Genomic DNA, 18,710 nt, shown 5'->3' with positions numbered 1-18,710 from the left:
GCGCGTTTCCCATGCCAGCTGTGCATATTTCTTTATTTCTTGCATGGCGAGCCCACGTGTTCTGCAGTGCATCATGACATCGTAACGCAGGCTCTCGTGGAGGTTGTGGAGGAACAAGGACTTGAAAGCATGATCTTCTTCCAGGCCTGGTGCGTTACGGCCCTGGAGATAGGCAGTTCTCAGGCACCTGAAGTATTCTCGAGGGGGCTCATGTTTCTTTTGCAAGATGACAAAGGCGCCGAAGGTGGCAGAGGCTTCGCCGTGCGAATACTCCTCGCGCAGCGCTTTCCGAAGTGCTGCATAGCGGTCTCGGGTGTTAGGTGGAAGCGTTTCCATGAACACATGGACGCTCCTTGCCGTGGTCTTCCAGACCAACTTAAGCTTTTCCCTTGACGTAGCGTCAGGTAAGTCGACAAGGCAGCGTTCGACTTCTCGGAAGTAGTCCTCGATGTTGGCGTCGGGGCTATTCGGGTCGAAGCGCTCTATGTCCTTGGCAAGAGACTCAAGCTGTCGGGTACGCAGGCCCCGACTGTGGTCCGACTGTTGACCGTCCGATTCCGAGCTTCCTGAATCGCTCGGATCGCTGTAGCGGTAAGCACGGCTCCTTCCCCGCGGCAGCGGGGATGGGGTGCGGTCGACGTGCCGGCGTGGGCTACGCGATGCGCCCAGCTCCCGGGTTAAGGATCGTCTTGAGTCGTCCACGCCACCTTGGGCGTGGGGATAGTCTCCCCCCTTTATGTTGAAGCGGGGGTGACTGGGAGTTGAAGGGGGTGCGGCCCCACAGCGTGGAGCACTGTCCTCCCATGAGCGACCTGGTGGGGGTGCTTGATAGTCGTCTACAACAACTAAATTGGAGGTTGCGCTGCGAAAGTGTGCTCGACTTCTAGCACGCGCCTCCTGGCGTGCGGGGTTGGACAGCTGTGCAGCTTCCATCCTCCGCGACAAAGCAGCCTCGCTTATCAGCGAGGGTCGGGGTTCCCGACCGTGTGGGTTCCCCGATGGAAAGGAATGGTGGCTGGGGCCACTAGGAGCGATTTCATCTAGCCCAGGAAGGCTGCCATGCATTTCTTCAGCCTTCAGGCCGGCGGCTAGACTTACTTGGCCAGGCCGGTCTTCTCCATGCTTAAGTTCTGCTCCTCGTTGAGCAGAACGAACCTCAGCACACAGGAGATCAAGGTCTTCCTGCGCCTGGTCAAATTCAGCCTGGGCTCTCTGTGCTTCACGCTGCAGGCTGGCGTTTTCCCGCTGCAGCTGGGCAATCTGTGCTTGTCGTTCCGCTGCTTGCAGATGAGTTTTGCGCTGATACACAAGGAACATTTCGCCCACCACGTCTTGGATGGTGCGCTCTGGCTTACCTGCCGGGTTGTTGGTGTAATCCGCGAGTTCCTGTAGCGCCGAATGACAGTCTTCATTGTCATAACTGTCAGGCCTGTCCTTTTTCTGAGGAGAGGCGAAGGAGTGCCACGACCACGTCCCTCAGGACTGGCTCGAGTGACCTCTTAGGAGCTTCGGCTCCGCCCACCTGGGGTGTTTGGGAGTACATTCTACTGGTGGTGAATGTGTCCTACCCAGTGGGTCTTACAAGAGTTCTGTAAATACAGAAGACTAGAACGCTGATGCGGGTGCACAGGCGTGAGGTTTCAACCTGTGGCTTACAAGCTGCAGTGTTACAATGTTGTCCTTCCTAACCTACTCTGTTAGTGGGTTAGTCTGCTGTAAGTGAGACAATTTTCTACTCTCTAATAATTACCACTACACATTCAACAAAAACACAAGGCACCCTGGGTATCTGCTTGGCAGGTAGCAAAGAGAAGCAAAGGGATTACAACAACAAAAAAATTAATTTTATTATTATTTATTAATTTGGTATTATTACTCGTGAATACTGTAATAAATCTGGTATCTTCAAAGCCTCACACGGGGCACCAAATGTTGGGAAGAGGAGGAGCTAAATATGATCATTGGCAATAATTCATAATTATTAATATCAATTATGGATTATTAAAATATTTGATTAATTAATTAATAATTAATTAATTATTACATAAGCATAATAATCAAATTAGCTTACAGCGGGCACCACCGGAAAACCGGACCAATGATCAGACGTAAATTCAGTCTCAAGAGTGTTCACTTAGGAAGCTAATTCTAGGGAGATATCAGCAACTATAAGATGAACAGGAAGGAGTGGAGCTCAGGCACTGACTTTGTCAACCAGCTTCATCACAGTATACAATGAAAAACCAAAGCAACTTCTCTTTGCAGTATAACAGGGTTTATTCACACTGATGACATTAATTTACAACCAACATCAACATTGCTCTATAAACCCTATCAACTATAAAACATTACCAAACCAACCAGCAAGCATCAAGAAGGGTGTGTGTGTGTGTGTGTGTGTGTGTGTGTGTGTGTGTGTGTGTGTGTGTGTGTGAGGGTCTGTGAGAAAGTGGGTGAGTGAGCGAGAATGTGTGTGTGTGTGTGTGTGTGTGTGTATGTCTGAGCGAGTGGGTGTGTGAGAGAGATGCGTGTGAGCGTAGCAAGATGGCGGCTGTGACGCTGCGAGCTACGTCACGCAATGGCGGCTTGCCAAGAAAGCACGCACTCAGAAAAGGAGGAGCCGGTAGAGAGGGAAGTTCAATTGCTCGGCTCAAGTGTAGGTTAGTGGAAGAGAGGAAGAGAGAAAGGAAGCACTCAGAGGTGTGGTCACGCAGGCGGTATTGAGATGCAGTAACCCGTCTGTGTTACTCAGAGAGCAGCGCGCGGCTCAGCTGGTGAGCGGCGTGAATCTGGACATTGAACCAACACAGCCGGTACTGATCAATCCCGCGTGCGGGGCGGCACAATAGCGGTCCGACGAGGTCGGATCACTACGTATTACAAGCAGACACAAACGGGCAGGAGAATAACAGACAGCAGCAACACAGGCAATATTTTTACAATATCAATGCAGCCAAAATCGGACGCGGCGGTCCGTATCAACAAGCCCTTACAAACTTACAAAGAAAACACACACTAACTACTATCTGCCCAGAGCTAAAGCCTCTTACTGTTGCAGAAGGTGGAGTGATGTGTCGGTCGTTCGCTCGTCGCCCTTTGTTGCGGCAGAGGTGAAGTGGTTAGCGGCTCACAGCGGCTAACGGGTCCTCGTCGAGGGGTAAAGTCTCTTGCGAGGCGAGTTAATTCCGTCTCGTAGCGGGGAATCACTCGGGGAAAGAAGGGGGCCCTTGTCCTTCTTCTTGAAGCAGGCAGTCCTTGTTATCTACCAAACTTCGCATCCGCGGGCATCCGGGTGAGAGGGTCAATCCGTGGTCTCGTACCGGGCTGCTCTGTGTTCCTCGGCGCACAGAGTGAGGGAGAGGAGAGGAGATCAGCTCGACCAGCGAGGGAAATCCGTAGGCCTAAAACGCGTCTAACTGTGCACAGTAACTCTTTCTAAAGCGTTCGCCACGTGGGACGAGTTGCTAAGCTTTAGGAACAGTTGTGGGTACTTCTATTAGCTATGAGGATCACAGCCAGAAGCGTTTCCCTCAGGTACGCTCTGTGATGATATACCCCGGCGTGACATCACCGGTGCGGGGTTGGCCGTGGCGGATTTCACCCAATGGGAGCTGTGTATTTCAGGGGACCTCTGCTGGTCAGCTGGGGTGCTGTGTTGGGGTTGAATCAGCTGATTCACACAGAGAAAGGGGGTTGACTGATTCCTTTGTTCTTTTGGGCGCCAACATGTGGTCTCGGGCTTTGATTGTTACATGTAGGCCCAAAAGTTTATGGATAAAGTGTAGGCCTTTGTTATAAATCCTTGTACGGCACAACATGTTGTACATGTTTTGTTGTTATTTTTCAGTATTCTTAGGCCTATGTAATGTTTGCTATTCTGTTTTTGAATGGTATAGGAGCAAGCCGACATTTTGGTGACTCCCCCTGAGCCCTTCAAAGTGATTTTTAATTAGTCATGGTAATACCGAATACCTGGGAAAATGTGGGGAAGGTTTAACGGTAACAAAATTTGGATACCGCCCAACTCTATGGCTCAGGCCGCATTTTCCTGACAAATACTGTTAAACCAATATGACTTTTTTTTAAAAAAACGTGCTATGAAAATTGTCGTACCGCCCAGCCCTAGCTGCAGCATGTCTGACACACTTGATGACAAAAAGCTTTCACAAGATTTTTTATGAATGCCAACAAATTAAAAGGCAGTAATAAAATGGTTATTTTATATCTGGCCCTTGGAATCTCTGTTTTTCTGAATGGATTAGTCCTTATAACTAGGCTGAAGACCAATGATAATAGGCCACTGCATCCATCTCAGCAATGATCTACAGTCATATGTCAAAACTCCCTGAACTCCCTTCCATGTCTGATGTAACTGATAGCTCCTTCTTATAAGCATGCTTTCATTAAACTGAGGGTTTTATCATTTGTTTTCATGACAAGACAAGAACAGTAATATTATTTTAGCCATTCAAGCAGGTTATTCACTGAAATACAGTAACTGTGATGTTACTTTTCCTACCTAGAGCTCGCGCTACCGCCAAGAATGGTATCTGGTCAATGACAGTGCTGCGACGGACTGGGCCATTGTGACTCAGCCTCGGCCTCTTCCAGACAACCCGGTTCACTCCAGATTTCTTGATAACACTGTTAGCAGATAAGGGGAGAGAAGAGAGAAGCTGCCACTGACTTCAAGAAAGAATCCACAAGTTTCCAAAAGCCAGTTTTTGACATTAAGGGTGGGCTCATATGTCACTTACAACGAGCAGCAGCAGCGACCCACCATCCGACACTGGCACACCGTGAGGATGGAAACAGAGGGCTCTGCAGGGACGGAGCCACTGCCACAGCAAGTGAGCACGCCGTCTGCGGTCAGTTTGACTTGGCCAGCGGACTTCACTACAAGCTGACTGGCCGTAGAAACAGGTGACGTACTTTATGTTCTAAAATCAGCCACCGAGTTGCAGGTGACACAAGCAGCCAGCTTGAGTCAAGCACAGACTGGCCAGTTCACACCGCTGCAAATTTTCTCTGCAACATTCTACAATGGCTTCATTCTGTCAGCATGTCGCAATAGAATAAGCTGCACCTGTTCAAAGCAAGGAGTTCTTAAGAGAACAGGCTGCGGCTAAAATGACTTATCATAGGATCTGCTCGGCAAGGACACATGAAGCAAAAATATCCCAGAGCGCTTGTCAAGACAGCAGCATCCTGTTTAATTTTTGTCCTCCAGCAACAATCTGCTCCACTGTGTACTTTAATTTACAACTTCAATTTAATGTCACAGCAAATGATCAACCGTTTGATTCAAGTTTTGACAGAAACCTCCAACAGAAAAGTTTTGTCTTTTTTGTGGAGAGTTACGGTTATGTCCTCTGAGCAATGATGTGCTGGCCAGGCTGCAAAACCACTCTTTTCAATGCAGGAAATACACAACATCAGAGAAAACAATTAAAATTAATGTTGTATTTAAATATCATGTAGATGCAAGGTGTTTTGTGGGTTAAGCCTTACCTCCCTCCCAGACCTTCAATACGCTCCCTCTCTCTGGGTAATTCAGGTTTGTGGTCTTGTGTGACTTCCACAGCTCTGATGAACGGGACTGAGGGATCATCCTGGACCCCTAATACCACTGCTGAGTCCCCAACATGGGCCACATACATGCGGTTTCCTCGGATGACTACTATGCTGGCTGTGGTGCCTGATGTGCTAGGTAGGCCTGTGAGTGTCTTTGGCCATTCGGCTGAGAAGATGAAAGAGAGAAAAGGAATATATCATATTTAATGAGCTAAAACCTTTATTGCTAATAGGCTGCTTACTGCACAAGTACACTGAAATACACAAAAAGCCCAGTAAAATGATGGGAGGAAAATAAAAATTCTTCTTTTTTAAAAATTATTTTTTGGGTTTGTTTTTTTTTGTTTGTTTACTGCTAATGTCCATCAATCATTCTCTGTATTGAGCGTCATTACAAAACTGTGACCTTTAGGTTAGCTGGAGGCAAAAAAAAGCCAGACATGCACTTCACAGACACTGTGTATAGACACCAGTGGCGTCGATAGGCTTAGGCGTCTGGGGATTCAGCCCTGAATGTTTTATTAATAGCTCCAGATCTAAATATATAGGCTACAGGAATATTTCGACAATAAGAATTGGTCTAACAATAAAAACAAAAAGCCCACGATCTATTTAATCTGTGTCATTTAAGCAGCACATCTCTCTCTCTCTCTCACTCGCTCACTCTCACTCTCTCCAGAAAAATAAATATGATGTTCTCCACCGAACCACCCAAATCGACCCTCAGTGGCAAGATAACAACATGAGAATAGATCCACCCAGGGCTGAAACTGAACAATACTGGAAGAGCATGTGAGAGAAGGAGGCATCACATAACACAGATGCCAAATGGGTAGTGGATCTAAGAGCAGACTACAGCAATCTCCCAGAACAAGAGCCAGTTACCATTACAACGGCAAACATCCAGGACAGAGTATCAGGTATGAAGAGCTGGACACCACTGGGCCCTGACAGGATCCACACCTACTGGCTAAAGTTTATTGGCAATTTTAACATCTTTTGGAACTGTAAGGATCGCTTTCAGCGTGATGGGATTCATCCGAACATCACTGGATGCAGACTACTCGGGGCCAATCTACGTCATGTTCTTGGAAGGCCATACCAAAACAAGAATGGACAGATAAGAGCCAAGGACAAGTACTGAGCACAGAGACAGACAGCCTGCATCTCTCCCCCTTCACCTGACCCTTTGCTCCACATCACCCAAGGCATTCAGAGGATGTCTCTGTCCCAGTCAGGGATCCAACAACCCCCCTCCTGCCCTTCACCACAACCACCAAGGAGCCAACGTCCTCCTCAGGTGCCTGTCAGAGATGAGACAGACCCATGCCGCTTCCTTAAACATACCGGTGATCTTAAATAGCCGGTGGCATGGTCAAACACATCTTGAAATTGAAAAGTATCAGCCAGAGTCATCTCCAAGGTCTGTCATTCCTGTTTTGACTAGCATTAGGAAAAACAATGTGTACTCGAAGCGCACAGCTACTCGATCTAATCTGACTCCAGTTATGCGTCAGCCACAGACTGTGTCAGACAATGTTAGTACACTAAATTTAGCTTTATTAAATATCAGATCTCTGGCTGGCAAGTCACTATTAATTAATGATTTTATTATCAAGAGAAACCTTGATTTTATGTTTTTAACTGAAATTTGGTTAAATGAAAACAACAGTGCAGCAGTACTAATTGAATCAGCCCCCCCAAACTTCCATTTTATCAGCTCAGTTAGAGAATTTAGGAAAGGAGGTGGAGTAGCCACTTTATTTAAGGATGTTTACCAGTGCAAACAGTTGTCATATGGGAAGTTTGAGTCTTTTGAATATGTTGCACTGCAATTGAGATCCTCCTGTCAAGCAGTATTAGTAACCATTTACAGGCCTCCAAAATATAGTGCACACTTTGTTGATGACTTTTCTCAACTATTGTCTGTTGTCTGTATTGATTTTGACTGTGTTGTTATAGTGGGTGATTTTAATATTCATATTGATAATGCCAAAGATGGCAGTGCGAAAGAACTTTTCTACATCCTGGACAACTTTGAACTTTCCCAGCATGTAACAGAGCCAACACACAATAAGGGACATATTTTAGATCTAATTATCTCCAAAGGGCTCAACATTTCTGAGGTTGTGGTGACTGATGTTGCCTTTTCTGATCATTACTGTGTTTTCTTTAAAATGGCTATCTCCGCTGACACCAGTAAAATTACAACAGAGGTAATCAGAAAACGCTATATCAATGAAAACACCTGTACACTATTCACCCAGGATTTTATACCCACACCAGTTCTGCCCTCAGTCTCTGTCAATGATCTGGTTCATAGTTTCAGCTCTAAAGCTATGAATATTATGGACAATATTGCCCCCATGAAGGTCAAAGTTGTCTCTGGTAAGAAAAAACCACCATGGAGGAATGCCACACGGGTAAAAGCTCAAAAAAGAGAATGTAGAAAAGCAGAACACAGGTGGCAAAAAACCAAACTCCAGGTTCATCATGACATCTACAAGTAAAGCCTGCACATCTATAACTTGGAGCTAAAAAAGGGTGCAGCAGTCCTTTTTCTCTGAGATTATCAACAAAAATAACAACAATGCATGGACTTTATTTACTGTTGTTGACAGACTGACAAACCCATCAGCGTCAGTCCCTCCTGAACTGCTATCCACCAAGGCATGCAATGACTTTGCTTCTTTTTTCACAGACAAGATTTTAAAGATGAGACAGACAGTCTGTGACTCCAACACAGTGGCTATTCCACCTGTGCCTCATAAGACTACTCCAGTCAATTTGGCACTTTTTCACCCATTAAATTATGCTACTTTGACAGACATAGTTAGAAACCTTAGGTCCACTACCTGCTGCCTTGACACTCTGCCTACAAGCTTTTTTAAATATGTTTTTAACTGCACAGCATCAGATATACTACAGATAGTAAACTGTTCTCTTCAGTCAGGCCTTTTTCCAATGGCCCTGAAGACTGCAGTCATTAAACCTCTCTTAAAAAAGCCTAATCTGGATGCCTCAGTAATAAATAACTACAGGCCCATATCAAACCTACCATTTTTAGGAAAGATCATTGAAAAGGTTGTTTTTCAGCAACTTAACACCTTCTTGGAGCAAAACAATTCCTTTGATGCCTTTCTGTCTGGATTTCGAGCACATCACAGCACTGAGACTGCACTTGTAAAAGTTTTAAATGACATTCATCTGAGCAGTGATGCATCAAAGATTTCGGTTCTGGTATTACTGGACCTCAGTGCTGCATTAGACACAGTCGACCATAACATACTGCTCGACAGACTTTCTGGCACTGTGCTAAATTGGTTTAAATCTTATTTACAAGACAGTAGAGGTGTAACGGTACACAAAAATCACGGTTCGGTATGTACCTCAGTACACAAGTCATGGTTCGGTTTTTTTTTCGGTACAGTAATGAAAGAAATAGACAACTATTAAATATCTTTTACTTATTGGTAACCTTATTAAAACACACCACCACAGCAGTTAACTCTTTTTACCCAATTTTTGAATGAAACAAATATATATATAAAATCCTGCTTTTTCACACTGTTTGAATAAAAATAGAAATATAAAAGTGAAAAATAAAATCCTACTGTTTTTTAACACATTTTTTGAATGAAAAATATAAATATAAATTTCTGCTTAAACAGTTTTACTCAATTAAAATAAAAAGTATAGTGCAGCTGGTCAGCTTTAAAGCCTGCTCAGATTCAGTTTTACTAGGAACTTACTTAGCTTTCCCACTTTGTTAAAGTGCAGTCAACAAAACATGCTTATGTTGTGCCGTACAAGGATTTCTAACAAAGGCCTACACTTTATCCATAAACTTTTGGGCCCACATGTAACAATCAAAGCCTGAGACCACATGTTGGCGCCCAAAAGAATAAAGGAATCAGTCAACCCCCTTTCTCTGTGTGAATCAGCTGATTCAACCCCCAACACAGCACCCCAGCTGACCAGCAGAGGTCCCTTGAAATACACAGCTCCCCTTGGGTGAAATCTGCCACGGCCAACCCCGCACCGGTGACGTCACGCCGGGGTATATCATCACAAAACGTACCTGAGGGAAACGCTTCTGGCTGTGATCCTCATGGCCAATAGAAGTACCCACAGCTGTTCCTAAAGCTTAGCAACTCGTCCCACATGGCGAACGTTTTAGAAAGAGTTATTACTGTGCACAGTTAGACGCGTTTTAGGCCTACGGATTTCCCTTGCTGGTCGAGCTGATCTCCTCTCCCTCACTCTGTGCGCCGAGGAACACAGAGTAGCCCGGTACGAGACCACGGATTGACCCTCTCACCCGGATGCCCGCGGATGCGGTTTGGTAGATAACAAGGACTGCCTGCTTCAAGAAGAAGGACAAGGACCCCTTCTTTCCCCGAGTGATTCCCCGCTACGAGCCGGAATTAACTCGCCTCGCCAGAGACTTGCCCCCTCGCCGAGGATCCGTTAGCCGCTGTGAGCCGCTAACCACTTCACCTCTGCCGCAACAAAGGACGCACGAGGAACGACCGACACATCACTCCACCTTCTGCAACAGTAAGAGGCTTTAGCTCTGGGCAGATATTAGTTAGTGTGTGTTTTCTTTTTAAGTTTTAGAAGGGCTTGTTGATACGGACCGCCGCGTCCAATTTTGGCTGCATTGATATTGTAAAAATATTGCCTGTGTTGCTGCTGTCTGTTATTCTTCTGCCCGTTTGTGTCTGCTTGTAATACGTAGTGATCCGACCTCGTCGGACCGCTATTGTGTCGCCCCGCACGTGGGATTGACCAGTACTTCGGCGTTGGTTCAATGTCCAGATTCACGCCGCTCACCAGCTGAGCCGAGCGCGTCTCTGCGTAACACAGACGGGTTACTGCATCTCAATACCGCCTGGATGACCACACTGCTGAGTGCTTCCCTCTCTCTCTTCCTCTCTTCCACTAACCTACACTTGGAGCCGAGCAATTTGAACTTCCCTCTCTACCGGCTCCCCTCCTTTTTTTGAGTCACGTGCTTTCTTGGCGAGCCGCCATTGCGTGACGTAGCTTGCAGCGTCACAGCCGCCATCTTGCTACGCTCACACGCTTCTCCCTCTCTCACACACCCACTTTCTTCCACACCCTCTCTCACACACACACATACATACACATACACACACACATTCTCGCTCACTCACCCACTTTCTCCCACACCCTCATACACACCCACATACACACACACACACACACACACACACACACACACACACACACACACACACCCTTCTTGATGCTTGCTGGTTGATTCGGTAATGTTTTATAGTTGATAGGGTTTATAGAGCAATGTTGATGTTGGTTGTAAATTAATGTCATCAGTGTGAATAAACCGTGTTATACTGCAAAGAGAGGTTGCTCTGGTTTTTCATTGTATTCTGTGATGAAGCTGGTTGACAAAGTCAGTGCCTGAGCTCCACTCCTTCCTGTTCATCTTATAGTTGCTGATATCTCCCTAGAATTAGCTTCCTAAGTGAACACTCTTGAGACTGAATTTACATCTGATCATTGGTCCGGGTTTTCCCGGTGGTGCCCCGCTGTAAGCTAATTTGATTATTATGCTTATGCAATAATTAATTAATTATTAATTAATTAATCAAATATTTTAATAATCCATAATTAATATTAATAATTATGAATTATTGCCAATGATCATATTTAGCTCCTCCTCTTCCCAACAGTATATATCTAAAGTGCAGCTTAAACAATTTTACTCAACTCCAATGGCGTTGGTTATTTCTTTAGCGCGATGGTCAGGGAAACGCTCTTTCTTTTTAAACGGCGACGATATCGTAGTTAGCACCAGATTGCTTTTTCTAGTCATGCCAGTTAACATTCAAACTCGGGTGGTGACGCTTTAGATGCGTTAGCATGTTAGACGTGTTTCCAAGTACATACCCGACCGCTGTTCCGCAGTGTCGGCACACTGCTTTTGTCTTGTCCACTTGTTTATTTCCATCTTCGTATTTTACCCTGAAACCAAAGCGTTCCCAAACGGAGGACTTAAGGTTTGCGGGTGGGTCTTCAGGTTCGTCAGGCTCACTTGCCATGTTGTCAAAATGCGAAAATGCGCTGCACAAAGTGAAAGCGGAGACTTACGGTCAGACTCGGTCCGTCACTCAATTATGTACGTCGGGGAACTAGATATTTTAAATGGTTTGGCTCGCAAAAACGGAATTACAATAAAACAAAATAAAATAAAATAATATCCTGCACCCAATAATTCGGTACAGGGTCATGCCGAACCGAAAGTCGCGTACCGAACAGTTCGACACAAATACATGTACCGTTACGGCCCTACAAGACAGGGATTTCTTTGTGTCACTTGGCAATTATGAATCTGTGCGAACAAAAATTACATGTGGAGTTCCTCAAGGGTCCATTCTTGGGCCTCTTCTGTTCAACATCTATATGCTCCCTCTTGCTCAGATTATGGAATATCATAACATCTCCTACCATACTTTTGCAGATGACACACAACTTTACATAACAGTGTCACCAGATGACTACAGTCCCCTCCATCTGCTAAATAAGTGCACTGACGAAATCAATACATGGATGTGCCAGAATATTCTACAACTAAACACAGACAAAACTGAGATAGTTGTTTTTGGCCCCAAAGAACAAAGATCAATAGTCAGTGCTCACCTTGACGCCATGACACTAAAACCTACAAATCAAGCCAGAAATCTTGGTGTAGTTCTGGACTCAGACCTAAATTTCAATAGTCACATTAAGACAATTACTAAATCAGCCTACTACCACCTTAAAAACATTGCAAGAATAAAATAATTTCTATCTAAACAAGATACAGAAAAACTTGTTCATGCTTTCATTTTCAGCAGGCTGGACTATTGTAACGGTGTCTTCACAGGCCTGAGTAAAAAATCAATCAAACAACTGCAGCTCGTCCAGAACGCTGCTGCCAAGTCCTCACCAACACCAAGAGAGAGGAGCACATTACACCAGTGCTTAAGTCACTGCACTGGCTTCCTGTGTGTCAAAGGATAGACTTTAAAATCTTGTTACTTGTCTAGAAAGCACTAAATGGTCTCGGGCCTAAATACATCTCTGATATACTTGTACGTTATGAAGCATCCAGACCCCTCAGATCATCTGGAACAGGTTTACTCAGTGTTCCCAGGATCAAAACCAAACAAGGTGAAGCAGCCTTTAGTTTCTATGCTCCCCGCCTGTGGAACAAACTTCCAGGATATCTCAGGTTGGCTGAAACTGTCAACTCATTTAAATCAGGGCTTAAAACATTACTATTTACTGCAGCTTACCAGTGAACTAGATATGTAACTTATTGTTAGGATAATCTGTAGCTGTTGTTTTTATATTTGTCTGCTGTTGCTTTTGCTTTATGTTTGCTTTTTAAATGCATTTTCTGCACTGTTTTTAACTATTTATTGCCTTGCTTTTAGCTCTTGTTTTTAATGATCTATTGTTTTTAATGTATTTCTCTTATAAAGCACATTGAATTGCCTTGTGTATGAATGGTGCTATATAAATAAAATTGCCTTGCCGTGCCTAAAGAAATGAACTGCACTCCATGAACTCCTGGCAGCACATGAACCAGCTGCTGATGGATAGGACCCATCCAGAGTGGATGACCCAGGGACGGACAGTCCTGATCAAGAAGGATCCCCAGATGGGCACGGTCTCATCCAACTACTGGCCAATAACCTGCCTCTGTACAACATGGAAGCTCCTGTCAGGCATCATAGCGGCTAAGATGAATAGGCACATGGCCCAATACATGAGCAAGGCCCAAAAAGGAATTAGTAGTAATACTAGGGGGAGGACTAGGTAACTATGGTCGGATGGTGTCCAAGAGAGGTAAGACGATCAGAACCGAGGGGGTTGAACTACCAGAGGGCAGCAGTGACCACGAGAAGGCCACAAGGAAGTCAGCCACAGCCAAATACCTACACGGAGTAAGGCATGTCCTGAAAAGTCAGCTAAATGGATAGAACAAGGTCCAACCCATCAACACGTACACCCTGCCAGTCATCAGATACCCGGCTGGTATATCAAGCTGGCCAAAGGAGGACATAGAGGCCACTGATATCAAGACAAGGAAGTTTTTCACAATGCATGGGGGTTTCATCCCAAGCCCAGCACCCTGAGACTGTACACTAAACTGAATGAGGGAGGCCAAGAACTCATGAGCGTCAGAGCCACTGTCCACGACAAAACAACCAAGTGATGCACCAATGACAGATTGAAGAAGTGACCGACATCAAGAAATCCTACCAGTGTCTGGAAAAGAATGGACTGAAAGACAGCACGGAAGCATTACAGGCACTATGTGTAACAATTTCAGTTGTTCTTTGAGACAAACAAATTATGCAGTCAAGAGCGTGTCCTAGCACATGTGTGTTTACCTCCATCAGTGTATCTAATTATGTCCGTAAGCTCCGAAATTCTCATTTACATGTACATTGCGACCGGTGTCTCATCATGTACGCGCGCCATCTTGAAAATACAGGTGTGTACAGGGACATACTTGAGAAATACGGAATAGCCTTTCGCGTTTTCACTTGTCGGTTTCCGCCTGCAGGTAAGAGTGACAAAAGCAGCAGCAAGCAGGCTAGTCACAAGTGCCGGTGCCGGAGAAAGGTAATGCAATCACAGGACAGCCCCGCTGTTAGCTGGGAAACGGCTCACAGCTAACAGCAACAAGTGGCTCAACCTCACACACCTCATCCCTCTCCTTGCATCACTGCACCGCTGTTAGCTGTTAGCCGTTTCCCAGCTAACAGTGGCGCTGGCCTGGCATTACCTTTCTCCTTCAGCAGCTCTCTCCACCTAGGAAAGGCTACCCCGATGTTGACCTTCGTTTTTTGAATTCGCCAGTCACATTGCCCTTTTGATTCCCTTTTGCGCTTTCTTGGCGACAAGGATTCCATCTCCCGTGATGCTGCATATGCATGATCCTCCATTATGCTTAAAGAGTCGGACTTTGTTATGCTGCATTTGTTATGCTGCAGTAGTGCCGGGGTAATAGCGGCACCGCTAATAGCGGCTAACAGCTGTCAGTGGCGCAGTGATGCAAGGAGAGGGATGAGGTGTGTGAGGTTGAGCCACTTGTCAGTTGTCAAAACACAAGACGTGATCGGTTTGTTTTGATTAACACCCACCCCAACAGTCCTACTTTGAAAACACAGCCAGCATGGTGAGGAGGGGGTTTGTCAACTCGCGTCGCGTGTGTCTGTGTAGGAGCCTGAATGAATACTCCATTAATTATCGGATGACATGGTTTCATCAGTGTTATCATAGCTTTTTGGTACACAGTGGCTACCGTTGTTGCAATACGCGTTTGAAACAATGAGGCGCTAGAGTGCACTATCCATTTGTATGCAATATATGATTTCAACGTTAGATGGGAGAAATTCCTACACACTGTGGCTTTAATCATGGCAGCACAGAAACAGGCATTTAGTACAAGATCAACAGAAGCAGGAGTCTACCACACCAGACAGGACCCAAAGTGCAGGCTGTGCAAAGATGCTCCTGAGACAGTTCAGCACATAATAGCAGGGTGTAAGACACAGGCAGGAAGAGCGTACATGGAACACCATAACCAAGTGGCTGAGATAGTGTACAGGAACATCTGCACTGAGTATGGGCTGGAAATCCCAAGGTCACAATGGAAGACACCTCCTAAGGTGGTTGAGAATGACTGAGGTAAGCTCTTAGGGGATTTCCAGATCCAGACTGACATACTGGTGCTGGCTAACCAACCGGACATCATCAACAACAGAAGAAGGCAGTGGTGATGGATGTAACAATTCCAAGTGACAGCAACATCAGGAAGAAAGGGGAGCTAGAAAAGATTTGGGGAGTAAAGGCAACAGTGGTGCCAGTGGTAATTGAAGCACTCAGGGGTGTGACCCCGAAACTGGGAGAGCGGCTGCTGCAGCAGATTCCAGGGAACAACATCTGGGGTCTCTGTCCAGAAGGGCATAGTCCTAGGAACAGTTAGATACAGCACAGAAACCTCAAACTCCAAGGCCTCTGGTAGAGGACCCAAGCTTGAGGAAGACACACCACCACCGCCATGAGAGGGAGGATGAGAAGGGGATGCTGGATTGCAGGGTTTAGTTTAATCTATAATGGTACATAATAATATTAGTTCATTTATTTTGTATTTTTAGTCAGTGTCTTCAAAGTAGCTAAAGTATTCAAATAAATATAGTGGAGTAAGTACAATTATTTCACTCAGATACAGAAGAATATACATAAAGTAGCATAAAATGGAAATACTCAAGTATAAATACCTTAAAATTCTCTAAAATTAAATGACACCATTTGTAGTGTTTTATTTATACTCAGAACTAATTAATAACAACTAATAATTTCACATCACAATTAGACTTCCACCAATTAATCAGCAGTGCTCAAAATCGGTCTAAAATATGCCAATTTACAACATCGGTCAAATTTCCACTGCGCCGCATGACTGACATTGTGTAACATTAGCAGCGCACACACACACACACACACACATCTTGTATTGTTATCTTGTGTTGTATCTTGGTTAAAATGTTCTAATAAAGGAAAGACAGAAAACACTGCAATATCTTGTTTGCTGTAAAGTGGTTTGAAAAAAAAAAGAAATCGGACAAAATCGGAATTGGCCATCCAAACGCTCTGCAAATTGGAAATCGGCCCAAAAAATTGTAATCGGTGCAAGTCTAATCACAATTCATAATTTATCTGGGCAAATATGCTTTTAAGGGTAAATAAGATGCCAGCGTGCATAAAAACCACCAAAAAAGACTTGTTCGTCAAATAAATTTACTGGGGAGGGTCCCGCCTGGACTCCCCTACAGAGGACCCTATCTCCTCAAATCCTAGAAACGTCCCTGGTAGACACCATGTGACCAGCTGTGAAACAGCTGACATGCCCAGGCATATCCAGGAAGGCACACGGTGTTTGTAAGACATAGCACGGCTACGTCACGATTCAGTTAGGTTTTGTAATAGGTATTAACGAAATATGTAAATGTGACAAAAATACAACAGTACACAAGTAAAAATAAATAAATAAAAATAAAACATTGGCCGATTCTCTTACGGACAAAAACTTGTAAACAGATCTGCGGTAACGGGTTACATATGTACACTGTCGCAGGCTTTGTTTGTGATTAGCCCCGGTAGCTACTGCTAACTTCGTTAGATCTCTTGCCTTTGATTGCTAACATTGTTAGCCCCATAGATAATTTTATACTCAAACAAAAACAAAAAGTAAAGATGCCAATTAATTTAGAATGGCATTTCGAAAATACACATAGATGCATGGCTATGCTTCAGAGAATGACTTTCCTGAGTCCATAGAATCTTCTGGTGAAGGAGCTAGCAGTGCGCCACGGCAAATAACATTAAAACTTTTATGATTAACAGCCTTCAGCAGCAGACTTCAATCTGGTTGAGAGATTTAGCATAATGTTCCTGCTACTCAAACAGAGGAGAAGGTACATAAACGGACCCCATTGACTGATAGCTGACATTGTTATATAGTTTGTCACTTAGCAAGGTGATGGTAAACTTACGTAGCTTTTTCCACATAGCATGGTGGCAGGCTACAAATCCTTTGCGTATAGCAGAGCAGACCTCCCGATCACAATCTGACCAGAATCCCCGCTGCTTCTTCATGAACTCCCACAAATAGTCTCTGGCAAACTGCGCAGCCTCGCGACCCCCGTGCCCGTCAAACACAGCGAAGAACGCAACGGAACGGCGGGAAGGACTCGCGGTGCTTGGCTGAGCTCGTAGCGGGCTCTGACCTCCCGGTAAAGATGTTTTCACTAATATACTTTGGTCATCCCTTCGCACAGGTTCACGCGATGGATGTGAAACCTGTGGGGACACAACGGTCTCACCAGCCCGGTCTAGATGCGTGCTCGCAGCTACAGAACTGAGCGTACAGTCTCCCCTTCTGCTCTCTTCTGGCTCACCCGAGGTCGGCTCATCTTCCCCCGGCTCGGGCTCTACTATGACCTCGGTCACATCTTCCATGTATTTTCTGCCTCCTTGGTCGGTAAATACACTCACTCGCATCAGTAACGTGTTTTCCATGGTTGCAGAAGTAAAGCGTTTTCCAATTTTTCGGTAATGTTAGCATATAGAGTACCAGCAGCGCAGAATTTATTGCCGAGTAGCGTCCTGCCTTTGTTTATGTTAGAGCTTAGTAGGCATGCTCAAACGCGTTGACGTCAAAATCTGTCTTCTTCTAGCAGGTGGACGTGGCAGCGCCACTGCAGCTGTTGCCCTCTAGAGGTCGGTCCCCGACCATAAGCACCAATATTGACTGAGAGAGAAATGTGCCGCAGAAGGTTATAAAATGATTAACAACGTGTGTATACTGTATAGCATTAAAGTATTTCAGAAAGTGTAGGCTTGTGTTTTCCTTGTTTTAGTCCTGTACTCCAGAACTTTTTTGATAGATCTCTTTATTGAATTTTCCATAACGAGGGCAAAAATACAATCAATGTAATAAATACCTAGAGAGAGGGAGAGAGAGACAGAGAGAGAGACACAGAGAGAGAGAGAAGGGTAATCCACAGAGTTCAAGATAAATATCAAGCAGTGAAATGAGGTGCAACAGCACTTGAATATACAATAAGCAGTGAGTACAGTGAATAGGCTATAAGATTGGAATACATGATAAAGATAAAACCACTGGTTAACTCAAGGCTCACATTTAAGAACGGGCATTACTTAGTATTAGGGGTACGGAGGAGCCTCGAGGTACAATTCCAGAAAATGCAACAACAGGGCACAGGCCAATGTTTTCATTTGTGACAGTTTTGAAGATAGATTGCCAAGATCTGTAAGAGAAGGACAGAACCAGAACATATGAATAAGAGTTGCGTGGGCTTGACCACATCTGTTGCAGAGAGGGCCTCTGACAGGTTTTAATTTAGCGGATCTAATCTTGGTCCAGTAAACTCTGTGAATAGGCTTTAACTGAAAAAGACTATGGCCAGTGCAAACAGAACAAGTACAAATTTTAGAAATAACATCATTCCACTCTGCATCTGAAAATGTGGTACCTTCAGGCAGTTCGTTTTTTCGTTTTAAACCAAAAA

The 18,710-nt window shown here is 44.8% G+C and overlaps 1 protein-coding gene across 2 annotated transcripts in view; it reads right to left on the bottom strand.

Annotated features, from left to right (window-relative positions):
- The window catches only part of ppm1da (protein phosphatase, Mg2+/Mn2+ dependent, 1Da), a 48,422-nt gene extending 30,600 nt beyond the window's left edge, over positions 1 to 17,822 (bottom strand). The window contains exons 1-4 of one of the 2 annotated variants that reach the window (XM_049576764.1): positions 17,172 to 17,822; positions 5,512 to 5,740; positions 4,758 to 4,907; positions 4,520 to 4,644 (exon numbers count right to left, since the gene is read on the bottom strand). In XM_049576764.1, the coding sequence (XP_049432721.1) occupies positions 4,520 to 4,644; positions 4,758 to 4,907; positions 5,512 to 5,740; positions 17,172 to 17,697 (1,030 nt within the window). In that variant the 5' untranslated portion in view covers positions 17,698 to 17,822. The remainder of the gene's footprint in view (positions 1 to 4,519; positions 4,645 to 4,757; positions 4,908 to 5,511; positions 5,741 to 17,171) is intronic. The other variant, XM_049576765.1, reaches the window with a different exon arrangement.
- Positions 17,823 to 18,710: the final 888 nt, after the last annotated feature.

Source organism: Epinephelus fuscoguttatus, linkage group LG5, assembly GCF_011397635.1.
Source record: "Epinephelus fuscoguttatus linkage group LG5, E.fuscoguttatus.final_Chr_v1".
NCBI lineage: Eukaryota > Metazoa > Chordata > Actinopteri > Perciformes > Serranidae > Epinephelus > Epinephelus fuscoguttatus.
This window is presented reverse-complemented; position numbering and strand designations above follow the sequence as displayed.